This window comes from Anthonomus grandis, chromosome 1 (assembly GCF_022605725.1).
Source record: "Anthonomus grandis grandis chromosome 1, icAntGran1.3, whole genome shotgun sequence".
Lineage (NCBI taxonomy): Eukaryota > Metazoa > Arthropoda > Insecta > Coleoptera > Curculionidae > Anthonomus > Anthonomus grandis.
In genome coordinates, this window is record NC_065546.1 from 41,638,454 (window position 1) to 41,659,075 (window position 20,622).

The 20,622-nt window shown below is 31.1% G+C and overlaps 1 protein-coding gene across 5 annotated transcripts in view; it reads left to right on the forward strand.

Moving 5' to 3' along the window:
* Window positions 1–16,002, forward strand: part of LOC126742664 (LIM homeobox transcription factor 1-alpha) — a 46,431-nt gene extending 30,429 nt beyond the window's left edge. For 3 of the 5 annotated variants that reach the window (XM_050449416.1, XM_050449413.1, XM_050449434.1), the window contains exons 3-7: window positions 12,468–12,685; window positions 12,741–12,937; window positions 13,053–13,173; window positions 15,409–15,582; window positions 15,672–16,002. In XM_050449416.1, coding sequence (XP_050305373.1) covers window positions 12,468–12,685; window positions 12,741–12,937; window positions 13,053–13,173; window positions 15,409–15,582; window positions 15,672–15,862 — 901 coding nt within the window. In that variant the 3' untranslated portion in view covers window positions 15,863–16,002. Of the gene's footprint in view, window positions 1–11,205; window positions 11,348–12,467; window positions 12,686–12,740; window positions 12,938–13,052; window positions 13,174–15,408; window positions 15,583–15,671 lie in introns of those variants that run through there. The other 2 variants (XM_050449438.1, XM_050449425.1) reach the window with 2 other exon arrangements.
* The last annotated feature ends 4,620 nt before the right edge of the window (window positions 16,003–20,622 follow it).

A 20,622-nucleotide genomic window follows, 5' to 3' on the forward strand; every position in this document is an offset into this window, starting at 1 on the left:
CTTTCATATTCTTTTTTCTGACGAATCAAGATTTACCAACGTGACACTATTTAATCGAAATAATACACGATATTTGTCGCAAGAAAATCTCAGAATTATGAGGGAAATTAGTTTTCAAGAACGATTTGGGTTTAACGTCTGGTTGGGTGTACTGAGAAGAAAAATAGTTGGACCTATTATATTTGAGGATGTATTGAGTGGAGAAGGATAATTAAATATTATAGGATCATAATTTAAAGGAAAACCAGGATGATCTCGATTTATTTAAGGACTTTGGTTAGTTATTTAAGGGATCTGGAGAAAATTGGTTAGGCACCAATAGTCCTATAAGTTGGCTAGCAAGGTCACCGGATCTTATTCTACTAGATTGTTTTATTTAGGGACACCTTAAAGAAAAAGTCTTTCAAACGACTCCAACTGATAGAGACGACTTAGAAAGACGTGTAAAACAGCAGTAAGTGAAATTTCAGAACAACAGTTTTACGAAACAGTATTACGAAAGGTACTAATGGTGATCAATTTTGAACATTTTCTGCGGGAGCACATTGATTATTTTGATTTTGGTTATATTATTTCTATACATAGTTTAGTTTCTTTGTTCTACTTTTTGTATTAATGTTAAATAGTTTATATTAGAGAATTTATTAAATATAATCTTGAGCCGTTTAATAAGGTAATAATATAAAATTTTCAGTTTGATTATGCTATTTTACATAGATAAATATATTCGTATGTGTCAGATAGGGCACGCAAGCACTATTTTCTTTACCGCAAATATAAATAACTGACAATATACAGGGTTTCCCGTAATTAATTGGATATAGGTTAATGTAGGATACCTGACAAGAAAATAAACCGTTTGAGCTCAATATCGCTTAGCAAAATGTTATTGATTTTCGTTCTACAGGGTGTTAAAACTAATTTTTTACCAACCATTTATTGAAATATTTTGGAATTCACTGGACAGATTAACCTAAAATTTGGCGTACTCTTATTATTTGGGATGAGGAACACGAACATGATATCTATTTTGCCATTACCACTAGATGGCGCCACATACAACAACATTGAGTGATTAAAAAGGTCATAACTTTTTTGACCTCCCTGTACGTACATTTGCGAGTGAAAATAATAAAACAGCATTTAATTCTAGTCAAAAAAGGTATACTTCTTTGATCTCCAAAAAGTAGACCGTTTTCGAAATAAACACATTTTTTTATTAGGTTGCGTATGAACACTTAATCTAAAATTTAATTAACAACGATAAAATTAGAAAAGGCTGTTGATTATAATAATTGTTCAAAATGTTCACCATCCACTAGGACACATTATCTAATTCTTTTATTTAAATTTTGCCTGACTCCAAACAATGATTCTTTTTGGGCCCTGAGGGTATTGACTCCTTCCACAATCTTTTGCCACAATTCCTGACGGTTATTTATTTTATTTTTATACACAAGTGATTTCAAGTAGCTCCAGAAATAAAAATTTAAGGGATTAAGATCGGGACTACGCACAGGCCACGGATATTCACTACCTCTACCAATCCATTTATGAGGATAAATTTCGTCCAAGTAATTTCTGACTTGCAATGAATAATGTGCCGGTGCACCATCGTGCATATACCAACTGTCACGTCTTAAATTTAGGGGCACATCTTCTAGAAGAATGGGTAGATCAAGAAATTTAGATAACGTTCTCCATTAAGCTTAGCTGGCAATTCAAACGGTCCCACAATACAATCCCCAAAGATACCACACCAAATATTTATTGAAAACTCATGTTGAAAATGGTGTTCTTGGAAAGCATGAGGATTTTCCATCGAATAGATATGATTGTTACGCCAATTAAAAACACCTCTCCTTGTGAACGTGGCTTCATCCGTAAATAAAATTTTATTACAAAAAAATGGATCATTCAATTGGCGCTCTCTTAAAAATTGACTGAATTGGAGTCTTGCAGGAAAGTCTTGAAGAAGAAGATTTGGAACTGGAGTGAAATGATACGGATACAGTTTTTCTTGGCGTATAATTTTGGACAACGAAGATTTCCTTACACCAGTGGCTGCCTCAATACGTCTCGTGCTGGTTTCAGGATTTTCGATAACACGAACCAAAATTTCATCTTCCATATCTGCTCCAATTATCTTTGGTCTTTCCGCATTTACGTTTTTTGAACGAAATGAGTCCGTTTCGCCTAATCGTACAATGCTTTAAATGTTTGATGATTTGGCTGCCTTCTATCCGGATACAGATCTAAATAACGCTGCGCTGCTCTTCGACTACGAAAATTTTCTTGAGCATATATACATACCACCGTCTATAGATTACAACTGTAATCTATTGACTGTAACAACATTATTAACTATTACAACTGTAATCTAATGTTGTAATCTATAGACGGTGCACATACCATATCCCGCATCTGAGCATTAGAAAAATCATTGTGACGCGGCATTTTTAAGCGAAAATAACACAACAAGAACACGAGCTTTAGCCAAATTAAAGACTTACTTATTAATACTTCACCTTGACAGGTCGTAGTTATGATGTGTTCATCCTAGACAAAGCCTACTTTGTAAAACTCCGATAATAATTTGTTCATATGCAACCTAATACAAAAATACGTTTATTTCGAAAACGGTCTACTTTTTGGAGATCAAAAAAGTATACCTTTTTTGACTAGAATTAAATGCTGTTTTATTATTTTCACTCGCAAATGTGCGTACAGGTAGGTCAAAAAAGTTATGACCCTTTTAATTACTCAAAGTTGTTGTATGTGGCGCCATCTAGTGGTAATGGGAAAATATATATTAGATTCGTATTCCCCAAATAATAAGAGTACGCCAAATTTTAGGTTAATCTGTCCAGTGGATTCCAAAATATTTCAATAAATGTTTGGTAAAAAATTAGTTTTAACACCCTGTAGAACGAAAACCAATAACATTTTGCTAAGCGATATTGAGCTCAAACGGTTTATTTTCATGTCAGGTATCCTACATTTACCTATGTCCAATTAATTACGAGACACCCTGTATATATTATAGACATTCCTGTATTTTTAAGTTTTCTAAATTTTTGCGGTTTTAAAGCACCTGGTGGTCCTTGAGTGATAAATTTATAATGTTGCTATTTCGCAACTATGAATTGTTGGTTGTGGACTTAGAACATTGTAGTCTTTCAATGTTCTAAGGTTGTGGATTGTTTTTTTAAATTACTTATCACTGTAAGCCATTGAGTAGGTATAGAACAGTGACTCGGTAAGCAACGTGCTTTTGTGATTAAACCGTAGTACAACAATAATTCGCATCTTAGCGGCATTTTCAAATTTATTTCTATATTGGTCGGTACCTCAGAGTTCCTTTAACCCATGCTATAAAGAAATGTGTACGTAAATTTGAAAATACAAAAGCAACTGTCAACGTCAAATATAAGGGACTAGAAAAAAGTGTCAGATCGTCAATCGCGTTAGAGAACATGTAGAGCATATTCCAAAACGTTCAACCCGAAAGGGAGCTCAGGCATTATACACACGCACAATATATGTAAGACTAGTTTATTTCGTATATTGCATTAAGATCTTAATTATCCAGGATGCAAAATTTAAATAGGCCAAGCATCAAACCCAACAGACAAAACGAGGCGCACATACAACCCGAAGGTAACAGTACGGTATGCGATTGCATTCATGGGAGTTATCGGTCCCTACTTCTTTGAAGATGAGAATGATATCACTGGTGTGATCGATTTCGTTCTAGAGTTCAGCTATTAAACAGATTTGAACAGAACAACCAATCCACAATATTCCAAAATCGGCTTAAACTCTCTGCAAAGATTGTTTGAAGAGATATTGATTGGCCTGCAGGATCGCCAGATCTAATTGCTTGCGATTAGTTTTTGTGGGGCTACCCAAAGCAAAAGATTTTCGTTGCTAAACGAGGAGCTTAAAACGAAAATTATTGAAGAAATTGTAATATTCCAGTATTCGCGTTAATATGCTGCATAGAGTTATCGAAAATTTCTACGAAAGGCTTCAAGAGTATATTAAGAGAAGGGAAAGCCATATAACTGGAATTATTTTTAAGAAATGAAAATGGCATAAAACTATAGCTTTTTATTCTTATATAGTATTTTATTTAAATTAAATTAGCGTTGAAATCTAAAAGTAATCAAAACTTCCCGCTCCCAAGAACCAGTTTTAGTTATAGATTAGTTGTAGTTTTTACCAATTTTTTCAACTGTAAGTGTGTAAAGATTTTATATAAATTACAGTCTTTTAGAGTTATTTTCAATTTTATTCCAGAGATTGTGTCGTTGTCGGACTTTTAGATTTAGCCTATTTGCAACTTACTGTGTACTGGTACAGGTACTGCTGCACGTCCTTCTTTTCAATTTTTTGGCAATGCGTTTGGCCTGCATTGCGCCAGGTCAGTAAGATTACAAGCCCGCAGAACAATGGGCGTATTTTCGCGGACAATATATTTTAAATAAAATGGTTAATTATTAAAGAACCATCCTATAATTAAATATTAATGCCGAATTAAAAAGATAATAAAAAAACTGAAACCATTAGAATAGAATAAAATTATTTTAAAACTCTTAAAATATAAAGAACTTAAATTTCTGACATTTTACGGAACTTTTTTAACCTTTCTTCAGTTTTAAAGTAATTTTCCATATTGTTTTTAAGTATTTAAAAATTTCTTGTAAAATTCCACTTGTTTAGAGTTATTTTAAATTTTATTCCACGCATTAAGTCATTTTACATTTCATCCTGGTATTTTAAGGCCAGTCCCATTTAAAATCATGGTTCATTTCTTTCAGGCTTTAAAGCCGCTTTAATTTTATGTATTTCATGTATTTTTATCTGTTTTACAGATATTTTAAGATAATTCTTTACTTTTTCGAATAATCACCCTACTTTTTTGCCACCTTGACTAACCGTTGAAACTAGATTTTCTTCGACACAAACTGCCACAATAATTAGATGTTTCTCTAAATATGAGACAGAATATGTGGCTCTTACATGATGGGGTGCTACCACAATTTAGATGAGAAATTCATGAACTTCTAAGTAATGAATTTCCGAATAGATGGATAGGGCGCAATGAAACCATTTCTTAGCCTCTTTGCTCGAGATTTAACCCCTTGCGATTTTTGTCTCTGGAGCTATTTGAAAGTGTTGGCGTGTGATGATGGAGCAGTAAATACTGCAGAACTTTAAGAGTGCATTAAAAATTCCTTTAATTTCATTTGTCGACACCAGGATTTTTTTAAAAACTTGTAAAGGGTCCTTGCCGCGTAACATTGTGTGTTATTTGAACAAATAGGGACAATTTAATTTTTTCTTAACGGTAATCATTTAACCAAAGAAAGCTTTTTTTAAAATAATGTTCAATAATGTGAATTAACTCTCTTATGATGATCTAGGTAATTTTTGGTATATTAATCTTTTTTGACAAGTTCCTCAAGGTATTAAATAAATGACTCAATTTTGAAAACATCCGTTTATAATGTCTAGAAAATTAAAAAAAACTTAAATGACTAGAACAAAATTGTAAATTATTTAGAGCCTCGAAAATATAAATAGCTTTAAATTCCTACATTTTAGCAACGTTTTTTTAAACTTAATTTAATTTTCAGTTAATTTTTCACACTATGTGAAGATGCTTTCTAAATATAAGTGTTTTAGAGATTTTCTTCATTTTATTCAAGGCATTAAGTCATTTTACATTTCCTGGTTCTTTAAGGCAGCAAGCATTTGAAATCATAGTTTCTTTTTGTCAGGCCTTGAAGCTGCTCTTACTCTACATGAATTCCATGTATTTTTTGTCGCATTAAGTCATTTTACATTTGATCCTGGTATTTTAAGACCAGTCCCATTTAAAATCATGGTTTATTTCTTTCAGGCTTTAGAGCCGCTTTAATTTTACGTATTCCATGTTTTTTTTGTTAATCCTTTACTTCTTTCAAGTATTTAAAGTATTTTATTAAAATGTTTAATTAAAGTCATAAAATGCCCACAAATTATTTCAAAAATCTAGAAAACTGAAAACTTCTGTTTTTTAAGGACTTTTTTTTAATATTTTAATTTTAAAATAGTTTTCCACACTTAAGTACTTACCGATTTCTTATAAATTACAGTTTTTTAGAGTCATTTTTAATTTTATTCTAGGCACTAAGTCACCCTAAATTTTAAGACAAAACGCATTTGAAATTATGTTTATTTCTTTAAGGCGTTGAAGAGCCTTTATTTTCACGTATTTCGCGTATTTTTTGAATCCCTAAGTTTTAAAATTCACAAAACATTAAAAAGATTACCTAAAACTTCTAGAATAAAAATGTGAATTATTTCAAAAGTCTGAAAAAATATAAGAAATAGAACACTGCATTTTCTAATAAGAAACCCTTAATCTAATAAGACACCCTGCATTTTAAAGTTTCTTGTTAAAGTTATTTAAAATGCAAGTATTTTATAAAGTTATTTGCAATTTTAGTCCAGGTATTTAAACCTTTTTTAATATTGTCTAGTTCTAATGATTTTGTTTGTACCCTTTTTACTTTTGATTTTACATTTTATTTTCATATTTTGTTTCGTTTATTTTGGTATTTGATGTAGATTGTCTTTTATGGGATTTTTAAGTAACTTTTAGATATTTGTTTTTGTTTTCCAAGCATATCAAGGTTGTTTCTTTGAATTTCTTCCGAACTAACTTTGGAAGTCTAGAAAGTGATATTAATTCCAGTCTTTTCAATTTTATTCCATGCATTTTAACTTTTTTCGTGGTATTTTTATTTTAATTGAATCTAGGTATTTCATGTATTTTTTATTCTATTCGTTTTCAGGTATTTATAGTTTTTTACATATTTTGGTGTTTTAAGATAATTTTTACTTCTAAGAATTTAGAAGTAATTCCGTATATATTCTAAGTAATTTTTATTAGTTTCAGGAATTAACAATTATTTTAAATTTCTACATGGTATTTGAAGAAATTGCTTCCAAATAAATGGTTATTTCTTTCAGATTAGTAAGTTTCTACTTCCTAGTAAGTTTGTATATTGCAGGCTTTTTGAGTCAGTTTCCATTTAATTCTAGAGATTTTTCGTAACTTTTTTTAGTCGTAGCAAGAAGTGCGTAATGAAATTATTAAAGTTTTTATATTATCTAATAATTTCGAAATTTTCTCTAGGTAAAATCAAAAGGAAACCTAGAGATGAATCCTTTTAAAATTAAAATATATAAAGATATCAAGTTTATTACTTTGATATTTGTCCGACAATTATTAAACTTATTCAGTTGTGTTTTATCAACAACAAAAAATTTTATCACAAGATCCTAATGTAAGGCAAAATACAAATAAACGTAAAATAGAATATCATCTGGATGTATATCATCGTCTAATGAGTATTAGTTCAAGATGAACTTACTGTACCACCCAATACGATTCCACTACAATTAACATAATCTAATAATTTAACAAAAAAAATCGGAGAAAAAATACGAGGATATCGTATTTTTTTAAATTATAGTTAAAGTTGTAGAAACAGCTACTAAAACTGCTGAAATTCGTACAAAAACGTAACCATTAAGCAATATCCATATCACAGATGACAGGCATTTAATTATTTAAAAAAATATTTAGGTTCTATTATTTTGAAAATTTTTAAGGGAAAGAGATTTTAGTTATATCTATATTGCAAGATTATAAGATAAAGGTATCTTGAATCCTGTAATATCTTATAGAATTAACCAAATCAAAGTAAAAAACTGAATTTCTTGACGAGCCTTTTTGCTTTTGAGAAGTCAAAAACCGTAGGAACAAAAAGTAATTACGCTTTCTCTTTTCGTCAAGGGCCGCTTCATCGATCAAAAGTATCCAAGAAGGGCGGAGTTGGAAGCTCCGTGTCGGGAATTCCAAGGGGGGAAAACCCGAATGCCCCGCAGAGGCTTCTCGGCCCGGCCGTTTGATTTTCTCAAATATTTGCCCTCGACGTTTTCCCTTAACGATTTCCACTGACAAACTACGTTCGGTCCCAAAATTAATTTTGGGTCTTGTATGGTATATTTATATCACGTACATAAGGAATACCTTCACTTCTAAACCCTTTTTGTCAATAGCACGCAATTTTTATATTGCATAGTTACCCATTTTTTTGGGTGCTCTTGACATTTTCCGTCCCAAAAATAGTGTAATGTTTATGGTGGTTACATTTTCGATAAGAAAGTTGAAAATCTAGACTAGCGACACGCCAAATTTGTGAAATTAGTACCGTGCTTCAGAAGGTGCGCGCGCGTCGCGTTGTTGGCGCTTTGCGATCTATTTTCTGTCGGTTTTTGCGACGATCACAAAGGCCTGCGCTGGTTGGTTTCAATTAAAGCTGGGAACTTTAGTTCACTCAGTTATATAAAAGAATCGAGGACATTCAAAGGAATAAATACATAAGATAGCAATTAAATTCAAATATTGTTTTAAGCTCTAGTATAATTTATTTTAATTGCCAAGGGTATCTAAATAACACATTATTTCATATCCAAAAATCTCATCCATTATTCTCTAAAAGACCAACATACAAAATTGGCGAAAAACAAAGAAAAACACAAAGTCACGGTCTCACAACATGTAATAAAACGGGCTACACGTGTTTCGCTCTAGTTAGAGCATCATCAGGCCTTTAGATGCCATCCACACACTTCACAGTACATAAATAAACCTAGTTTTTGTATTTTTTTCTCCTTGCAACCTTATGCATTTTGTAGTTTGTACATTTTGTATACTTTTTTGATACCAGTTTTTTGTATGTAGCCATTATGCTAAATAAACGATATTATTATTATTAGTTGATTACAAAGTTACGTCTCGCTCACTAAAGTACAACAAGTTAAACGAATACTAAGAATTTAAAAAGTTCGGGGATTTCTCGACAAATCTATAAGTGGACACCAATTAAAGCTCGGATCACATTGACGATTGGTGAATACCATTTAGCATATTAACCAATCAACATCCAATACAACCTCAGGATGCTGCGTTCCGATAGGTTTCTTTGTCACATCACCGTCGTTCGGTCCTTCAGTGTATGCGTGGATTAAGTTCAATCAATTGATTTGTTCTTTTTAATATACTTGATTGAATCTTTTAGTTTATTTTTGAAAATTGATCTTTTGAACTTGTTCGTTCGTGACCGACACACCTTTAGTTTCAATTAGTACGGCTTGTGGCAGGTTCGAGGGAGAAGGATTCAGACCGATATAAATAAACTATTTTTAGTATTATTAATATTTTCTTGTCGTGTGGATTGAAGAGAAGTAACTTGCCTTAATCTAATTATGTAGGGGATACCCAAATTTGGCTTCTTAGAAATAGGGATTTATGATTAATGGATTCGAGCAGAACTAAGGAAATGAGAGCACTTTCAAAATTCGTAAAGTCATTTTTTGACCTCGTTTTTGAGCCCAAAAATGAGCTCTAAGAATGCGATATCTTGCTTCCATCACCTACATCAAGAAAACACCGGGTTGTAACGGGATTTGAGCAGAACTAAGGGAATGCAGGGAAAGGGAGCACTTTGAAAATTCGGAAAAAGGCATTTTTCGTCTTTGAGCTCAAAAATGGGCTCTAAAAATGCGATATCTTGGCTAATATGAGAGTTGGATTCGGAATTACGATTTGCTTTATCTTTAACCGTTTCAAAATGACCGGTTTAAAAAACACATTATTAAAAATGTAATTTTTTATTTTAGCATTCCTTATTTTTGAAACGATTTTTTCATATTTAAAATTAGGTGTGCGAAAATTGCTGATGAATTTAATAAAAAAAAAGTACATCACTGCATTTTTCTAAAATAAATTTTATTTTTTAAATTCTTGTTTAGTTTTGAGCAAATTTGTATTCTTGAGTTTTTTTTTTGTATATCTTATTTAGTATTATTATTGTTTCATACAAGTTAATACATTTCCTATTTTTGTCTAGATTTCTTTGTGTATGATATTCTATTATTACACTGTAAGATATATACGTGTGGACATACGATAGGTGTATAAAAAGTATATCGTATCCTCTACACAGTGGGATATATCTAATATCGGGGTCATTTTATCACATATTTGAGGTGTAGTGATCGAGTGTAAAGACTAGCTATGTAAATGTCTTGTCAATTTTTTGAAATGCCGAAATTTTGTCCCTCGTGTAAACAGAATCGTATATGATATATGTATATTTTACAGTTTAATAAATATACCTTGACCATATACGGTTGATAAATAAACCAATAGTTTTAATTTAAAAACCGCATTTTTAAAACCTAGATAATGGAAAGTTGTCTAGAATAAAAAAAACTGAAAATAAAATTAAAAAAAAAAAACTGCAATTTTTACAAAACTTAATGATTTATTTTTAAAAAGCTGAATTTCCACTCATTTGCTATAAAAACATGACACAACTACTGCAATTTTCATGGCGATATGCTTTCACGTTTTACTAGAAAACCTTAAGGTTATGTGAGAAAAGTATAGATACAAAAACTATAGATTTTTTTATCACCTATAATTTTCTTAATAAGCATTTTTTCAGACAATTATTTTCTGCCAAAAAAATCTTTTTGATTAACCCTAACCTTAACCCCCCACCCACCCAACGTAACTTACCAGTACGAAATGGTTTTCAATAATCGTTGTTTTCCAAAAAAATACACATGAATAACAGCTAGTTTCGTCGGTAATAAATGACACAGTTTGTTTATTTAAATTTGATAGAATTATATATATGCATATTAATAAATATTTAATACAAAAATAGTGCTATTAGATTAGATATTATGAAAAAAAAACGGTGATTTTTCAAAAGAATTTCTTACTGAGCAAATATTTGTGGTGGGTGGAGTAAGGATTGTGTTGATGAACAACAATGTTTTTGCAGAAAATATATATTCAATATTTAATTTAATGACACTGTTTATTAAATTTGATATAACTTTATATATTAATATTTAGTATAAAAACAGCGTTATTAGATTGGATAATATGGACAAAAAACAGTTATTTTTCAAAAGAATTTCATCAAAAATTTGAAGTGTAATTGAGTTTAAAAACTAGATATGTCAATTTTCACTGTGAGATAGTTTAATATATATTTTTTCTAAACGTCTAAAAATATCTAAACAATTAGGCCCATACCTTTGATTTAAGTAAAATCTGTATTGTCGTCACAACAGTATATGTCAATCCCGTGTCAATTTTTTTTAAATTCCGAAATTTTCTCCCTTTTGTAAACAGAATATACCAAATATATGATAAATATACCAAAACATAATAATATATGATGATAATAAACTATGATGTGTTGCTTGGGTTGGTAAGTTTATATGTATTGTGTTGATAATTGTTCATAATAATATAATAGGTGAATTTTTAAACCACATAGTATTTTAAATTAAGCTTCATATCTGGAGAATGATTTCTATCTTAAAAATACCTCATTATCCTAACCTAAAATATTGTATAACGTTAAAACCATAACCCATGTAAGCTTTACAACAATACATTTAATAGTATCAATTCTAAGTCTCTTAAACCAAAAAACAGATCTAGAACTGATAAAAATTTAATCAGATCAAAGCATTCAAAGTTAATAACAAAGTTTTGTTAGTAAAACTATTAGAAATAAAACTCGATTGAAAACATTAAGATTTTTTTATTATATTATCCATCATACGCTTTATAACGGCTGACGGCGGCAGAGTTCAATATATTTTTTGCAGTGGCTTAATATTTCGCTCCTTGAAGTAAGAATAAAAGAACTATACTATTGCATCCACGACAAGCACACTCGCTTACTTTAGTTAAGTTTACCATTGTCCCAATTTAATAAAATAGCTATTCGAAAAAAAAATATTTATATTGTAAATCCGAAAAATATCTTCGAATTTTTCGATGAACTTTTTGATTCTGTAAATATTTTATTGATTTCGAGTGGTGACTCCTTTCAAATTAAAATCGAATAACGGAATAAGGAACAGGCGATTTATTTATTCAAACGTTTGTCCGAAGTTTGCCACCTACGGCGGGGATTTAGTGGAATCCGAAGTAAAACAGACAGCAAAAGGGAGAGAACGGCAATATTGTCTCCAAACGAAGGGCGGACGCGTGGCCTGTCAAAGGGCATATTGCCATGGAACCGGCGCTGAAAGCGCTGGTCCTATTTGCGACGCGGGTCTAGCGGTTGTGTAAACATTTACTTAAAGGTCGTTTTTATTAGCCTTTTGGCCGTTTTCAGCCTATTTGGTGCGATTTTCGATTTGTTGTGGGAATATCGGATTCAACGTGAAATATCCGTCATGCAACGGCAAAAATCTCACACACCATTTGTTTCACCACTAATTCAATGCTTTTATTCACTCATGAAAATTAAATAAATTTTAATATCTCAACAGATTTTATTAAAAATTTATTAACCCAAACACTATTTTAGACTATTTATTAAAAAATGTCTGGGTTGCTCCGAAAGGGTATCACCCGAAGAACTAGTGATGCGAGCCAGCGACAACATATTCCACCTACGGTGTTTCATATGTGTGGTATGCGGAATCAGGCTACAAAAAGGCGATTTGTATGTTATTAAACAAGGTCAGCTCTTTTGTAGGACGGACTATGAGAAAGAAGTGGAAATGATGCAAGGTTTCGGATACGGTAAAACAAACAATAACAGAACTTCGCTACTATTGATGATCTTACTAATTTCCAGGTGAATACATATGCGATGACGTTATTCCAACAAACAGGTCCCACGATGGTAGGAGAGGACCAAAACGACCTCGGACTATATTAACCACACAGCAAAGAAGAGCCTTTAAGGCTTCTTTCGAAGTTAGTCCAAAGCCCTGCCGGAAAGTTCGGGAAGCCTTAGCGAAAGACACTGGTCTAAGTGTCAGGATTGTCCAGGTGAGTTCACTTAATTAACTTTGATGCAAATAAAGTGTTTTTGAAAAATTGGCAAATTGTTGCCTATTTCCTTGCCAGTTTTTACTATAGGCCTAATGTTTCCTCACATATTTAGGTGTGGTTTCAAAACCAACGAGCAAAAATGAAAAAAATGCAAAAGAAGGCTAGACAAGATCCCAAAGGTGCCAAAGACCCGGATGAAAAAGAGAAATTGAGCGTTAAAGAAGAAGAACCCAGTAAGTCCTGATTTTACTATTTTCTTGTATATTTTTATTTTTTCGTTAGATTGGAGATTTTTTGTTATTATTAAGCCTTATTATTTTATTTAAGTCTTTTCAGTTTTTCCTTTTTTTATTTCCGTGATCTTAAATGAAGCTTTCTAGTACTACTATCTTTTTAGTACTTAAGGTACGATATCACTTGTAGAATTCAATTGACTTCCATTATGGAATTACATGACAACAAATCCGATAAAATCATATATTTTTCCAATTTTATTATTAAATAACGATGTGTCCATGAAACTCCAATAACTTTTATTACATTAAACTTTACATCAAGACCTGACAAATAATTATTATTAATAATTCGAGAACGCGCCGTTTTAGTTAAAAAAATCCCAAATAAAAATTAAAGATCTCTTTCAGATCTACATTAGACCAAAGTTACGTTTTTTAAAATGGAATGGTATATTTTTTTATGCATTTCTACGCAAAATTTTAACACAACTTAACATAACACAACACGTAACATATGCTGTACCTAACTAACTAAAAAAATAAATTATGAATATAAATTTTAATAGTTTTTAAACGTTTTTATCTGTTAAGGTTTTATGAGCTTTTTCGGATTAATCAATATTTATGCTGAATGGCACAGTAAATCGACGTAATTGCAAATATTGGTCAGACGAAAATCGGCACTGAATGTGTGAAACACATACCCAGTATCCTGAAAAGGTAAATGTTTGGGCAGGTATATTTGGTAATAGGATAAGAGGTCCATTTTTTATTGAGGATAATTTAAATACACTACACCCTATTAGGATTTGCTGGAAAATCAGAGAGTACCAGAAATAAGAAGACATACTAATGCTAATTTTCATCAAATAAGTTTTTAACAAGATGGCGCCTCTCCTTACTTTGGAGTATAAGAAGATTCTTATATACGTCTTTTCCAAATCATGAATTAGAACAGAATATGAATTGATAATTTCTTATATGAAAACATAGCAAATGCTTTTTACTACAATTTGGCACATTGTCAAACTATTCAAGAGGGCCATTTCAACATTTATTTAAATAGGTTTATTGTTTATATATTTTTTTGTATCGGTCCTTTTTTTTAGTAGTAAATATTTGGATGTTTTATTTATAATACACTTTATATAATAATTTTTTAAACCATTGTACCTTTTAATCTGTTGAAGTTAGAAACACATGAAGTTGTGTTAGAATTTTGAGTAAAATCGGAAAATGCATAAAAAATGTACCATTCCATTTAAAAAAAGTAACATATTTAATACTGTTGCGATGCCTTCTGTATGTGCCAAGTTATCTTTAATACAATATTTTCCTAATTTTATCATTAAATAGACATTCCATGTATGATCGTTCCATTTTTATCGATGCCATAGACATAAAGAATAAGAAATTCCATAAAAATCCCAACATATTTTTTTCCACGTTAAATATTAATTATTTAGAATTTAATTCCAATAACTCATTATTTTCTCCCAATTTCATAGTTAAATAACCATGTTGTTCGAGAAAATTCAATAACATTCTTTCTAAGACATCGAATCTACACCATATCATTATTTTTGTCCCGCGTTAATTATTAAATGAGAGCCCTATCCACTGAATTCCAATGACATCGTAATTTTTTTCCAATTTCATCTTTAAATAACAATGTCTATTAAATTTTAATAACATTTCTTCTAGGACATTTTTTCAGAAATTTCCACTACAAGATTATTCTTTTTACACGTTAATTATTAGGATTGAATCCATAGAGTTCCAATGACATCGTTATTTTTTCCCAATTTCATCGTTAAATGATGGTGTTGTTCATGAAATTTCAGGTACATTCCTTTCAGGAAGTCGAATTCCTATTTCATCATTTAATGCCAAGAAGACTCATGGAATTTCCATCACATCATTATTTTCCCTCGTTATTTATTAAATAATGATCTTATCTATAGAATCCCAATTTCATCGTTAATTAATAATGTATTCCATGATATTTAAGTTTTTCAAAACAATTTTTTTAAACTTAAATTTCATTTTTAAACGTGAAACCCCAATTCATGGGTTAGTTTTTCCGCATTAATTACAATGACAGCGTAATTTTTTCCCAATTTAACCATAAAATGTATTACATGGGTACTACATATTGTGATATATTACATAACATTGGTCTCATGGATGGAATTTTCTATTAAATTCCTAATAAAGATTTTTCTTTTTAAGGTCCTCACTCTACGCCATTCTTTAATGATAGCTGTAGCGACACTGAAACGAACGGAGAGGAAAATATGTTGCAAAGCCAAGAAAATTCTCAATTTCCTCACATAAAAGAGGAAATCGAAAATGACAATTTCTTTTATAAAAGAAATTCAAACGTTCCATTGCATTCATTTTCTGGTAAGTACAGTAAAACAGAATTGAGTTTTACTATCTACAAACCAATGCTAATATTTCCATAAATATAGGTATCCACATATAATTTGTAGGTTTGGATCTTAAAAGACGCGACGAAAACTACCTGGTACCACCATTCCCAAACAGTTTGGACTCGACCAATAACCCGATCTTCATGCTGTCCGCCCAATCTTCACAGCATACTCACTCAGGCCTAAACCCAATCGATCGACTATACTCCATGCAAAACTCTTACTTTTGCAGCGAAGACTCGGAGCCCTGAAAGGAACTTTTAGCTGAGCTGATCCGAAAACATTTGGAGATGTTCGGTAGACCAACAGGATCCGTTAAAAAGGAGAAATAGTTACGTACATACATGTTTTGATTATTATTTTTGTAATATAGGATTTGCTTTTAATACTAGACTGTATTGTGCTTCTACAACATTTAATTGATTACGCGTCATTTACATTATGTGGTATTTTAGGTATATTATTTGGCGGTTGTCATATGATAAAATATTTTGTAAAACTATACATGAGTGTGAGTACGAATCTGTTCATATTTGCCACTTTTTACCAAATAAACTAGATCACATTATATACTATGCATGTAAATAAAAAAGTATCATGTAATTCACTTGTTTCATTGATTTTTTAATGAGTTTAATTCCAAATGATCCCTATACTTCCCATTAAATATTTGTTCCAAAGTCTGTTTTCTTAAGACTCTCAGGCACTTCTTCTTCCATCCTCAAGCTTAGTTGAGTTATCTATCAATTGATACCCAGATTTCATAATTACTAGGTATTTCTTCTTAGGATCTGCTTAGCTAAAATTACTAGCTGCCTTATTATCAGTTTTTTTTAGTTTTTTAGGTTATTTAATCAGTAACTAAGTCTCAGTGACCAAATGCCTACCAGTTTTGTTGCTTTATAGTATACTTTCTATTTCGGTAGGTAAGGCTCTTTACTAAATTATAAAGATTAAGATTAATTCTAAGATTTTCCATTATTTTTTCTTCCAATATTTAGTTAATATTCTTCCCAATAGACCATTATTATAATAGACCTTTAATATGTCTTATTGGATTGAAAGAGTTTGCTGTTATTCTCCAATATTTCTCCTCTTTTCATTATGGCTTCTCATAATGTTTTTGTTTATAGTTCAACCAGCTTTAATCAAGCGTCTTTTATAGATTCAGCCTCTATCTATAATAAAAACTCCTTGATTGTTTTCTCTCTCTTTCTCTCTTTTAGAGATTGCTTTAGAGCTTATATTTTTATCTTTAACTCATGGAGTATATTTGTCGCTATCAGATAATGAACTAATAAACAAAATATCGGGATAATTGAATTAAATGAGTGGTAAACGGGCAAAGCTTTACCAAATATTCATTTGAAGACATTGAAGAGTCTCTTTGTGCTTCTGTCTGCAAGTTCTTCACACAGTTTCATTGATTCATTTAATTTTTTTAATAATTGTTTCGTAATTCCTGCAAACTTCATTATATTGCCTATTTCATTTTATTCTAGCATATATCTAGATTTTAAGATATTCATCAATATCCTAAAATCAATGATCATTTTAAATTGACATTATGGTAATTAATAACGCTATATCCATTAATAAAATCTTGCCTTGGAAAATGCAGCTTTTCCAGAGAAGATCATTTGACAATTTAGATTTATTTATTTAGCAGTTTATTTCCAACAGGCAAAGTCCAGTTACAGGAAAATCTACAATTAATGTTTTGAAAGTATAAACAAGTATTAAATTACTATAAATTAAATAACAAAAAGAAAGAAAAATAAAGAAAAATAAGGAAAACTTAAATTACTATAGTAACATCATGTATATATCAAAATTAAAGGAGATGTAAATTAACATTAGAATGAACAAAGAAAGGGATTCATGGGACAAGGGAAAAAAGGAAGAGAAAAGGAATTATGGTAACTGTTGGTTTGTCAGAGACAAAACTAGATCCTTTATGGAGCATACAAATATGTCACAGGTTGATGATACTGAATTAAAAATTCTGCGCATTTGATATACGGGATCCTGAAACCTAATGTTAGTTCTGGCGCGATCTAAAGCAAAAGTGATATTTGCTCTAGGAGCAAATCGTGGTACATGAAATAGAATATCGTTCAAGAGAGGAGGAGAATTTATTTGATTATTGACCAACTTCCATAAGAATGTTACAAAATGAATTGTTCTCCTCATGGCCAGAGATTGCAGATTAAATCTACCTAACATCAGATCATGATCATGTCCCCTAACAGGATATATTCCATACTCACGAAACATAAGAAACTTTAAAATCCTTCTCTGAACACTCTCGATGTAGCCAACATTCATAGAAAGGACACCACACCAAGGAACCGTATTCCAGTCTTGATCTAACAAAGGAAAAGTACAATAGTTTTATTGAGTTTGAGTTGTTAAAGAGTCGGCTATTTCGAATGACAAAGCCCAGAAGTTTCAACGAGGAGGTCACTGTCTGTTCAATATGTGGCACAAATGTGAGCCTATCGTCGAATACAACCTCTAGATCTTATATAGAAATACTTCTATAGAGGATTTGATTGTCTCTATTGTAATTAAACAAAACAGGATCCTTGGTTCGATGAAAGGAGATCACACAGCATTTCGAGATGTTAAGATATAACTGATTTCGACTGCACCACCCCTTAATTAGGTCCAAGTTACTCTGTAAGAACAAGCAGTCCAAGATACTATTGATACACCAGAATATTTTCAGATCATCAGCATAAGCTAGTCTAAGGCAGGAAATCAATTCTATAAGATCATTAATATAAAAGATAAAAAGAAGTGGGCCGAGATTGGATCCCTGTGCCCTGTGGGACTCCAGAAGTTGAAACAAAGGTATTAGATCTGCAACCTTCCACCTCAACAAACTGTAGACGGTCAATAAGGTATGACAAAAGTAACAAAATTAGCCTTTCTGAGAAGTTGAATTGCTTTGGAAAGTTTTGGAAAAATTGCAAATTGAAAAGTATGGAGATAGGTCGGTAGTTGTCGATTCTGTTTATATCGTCTTTTTTGTGAATTGGTATTACTTTAGCACATTTCCAGACGCCTGGAAATTTTCCAGTCTTCAAAATAAGGTTAAAAATATGACATAAAGGCTGACAAAGGATAAACATGCAGTCTTTAGTCACAAAACTTGGAACACCATCTGGACCGGCTGTCAACTTGTTTTTTAGCCTCCGACTAGATTTAACAATTTAATTTTGCGACGAATATTAGGATTCAGAATGAGTTACTTATTATATTGGGTATTGCGTCACTTATAGCAAAAATCAATTTAGAAATTTTTATCTCACACGCTCAACAATTGAAAAGAAGAAGAAAATAGACTTATTCACGTATTTAAAAGAAATATGAACTTAAATCTGTAACGATACCGTTCGATATACTTAATTTAATTTAAGTTCAATAAGTTTTAAATACAATAATTTACTTGAGGTATAATAGATTTTTTATATACCTAGGAGCTGAGGTTCAATCTATTAATCTTTGAGCTCGTTTCTTCTTTTCAATATCCTACCTAACTTTGTTATGAATATTACAATTAAACAACGATAAAAAACAACAAGAACACCTACTTTTTTTTTTTTTTTAAATAGATATTGAAAAGAAGAAACGAGTTGACTACTATTAAAAAAGATCAAATTTGTTTTTGATGCAGCGCAGAAAATCCTGAATAAATCAGATAACAAATATAACCAATTCAAACGGTTAAATAAATAATGCTTCTTGTCGAAAATTTAGCAGATCATCAATCTTAATCTAAAGTTAGATTGAAGAGAAAGGAAGGAACTTTCATGGTTTTAATAACTTAGAAATAGTAGAAAAATTTTGGGTAAAATCAAAAAGAGAGAGATATATAAATAGAAATGTTTAAATTTATTGATTCTACTTCAGTGATTCAAAGTTTACATCTCTACATTCTACTGATCACTATGCGTTGCTTTAAGTCAAAAAAAAAGGATTGACGAGCATATGAGGTGAGAAAACGATAGGACTGATGAGCATATCATCATAAAAACACCGAAGAACTTACAATTGGAGATTCTCAAGTCAGGAATAGTCGGGAGACTTCATAAAGAGACAACAAAGGCGGCATTAACGCCGGTGCCAAACAAAGAATTTAATATGTGCCAGCGATCGACAATGGCTAATCTCTAGAAGCATGGCGGTAATCTCTGGATCTATATGCCTACCGCCGTCAGTGAATCTTCGGGGGGTCCCCCGGGATAAAAAGGACGCGTTCCCGGTGTAAAGTCACAGCACGTGTAAGCGTTTTATTAAATACGGGGCCGTGGAGTTGTATATGGTCGTAGCTCCCTTATTAGAACTGTGTTTTACCGTGTATATATATATTCATTAATTGGTTATACAGGTGTGATGCTTATGATATAGACAGAGGCTTATTTATTTAAAATGTCATATAAAATAGTATAAAAAAGTTAAAAATTTTCATCCCTATTCAATAACTAAGTAGTTTACACCTTAAATCTATTATCTTATGTGTAAAAAAAATTAAAACGCCTTGGCAGTTTCTGAAGCTCATATTATTTTACTTATTTAAGTATATAAGTATTAAGTTCTTTATAATCTATTATGCATAACTTCAGTGACTACGAATGCTGTTTCACTATTTTTATCAAAAAAAAATTAAATAGCTGTAAAACCTATAAAAAAATGAAGCCAATTAGGTGCTAAATACGATGTTCAGTTTTATTATTCCTCAAAAACCAAAAAGCAGAATTGTTCATATTTAGAGCTTTTAAGCAAGCACCTTGAATTAAATGAACTTATTTAGTTATAAATCAATAAAAATGTATTTTCTTAAGAATTTATAATGAATAATAATAATTAATACTATAATTAATTAGGTTAATACCTACGCTATCCCTGTCTTAACGTATTCTTTTGGAGTCATTAGGTGGACAAAGACTGATATAGAGGAGATTGAGAGGAAGACCTGAACAACCCTCACGACGTTTCGAGCACA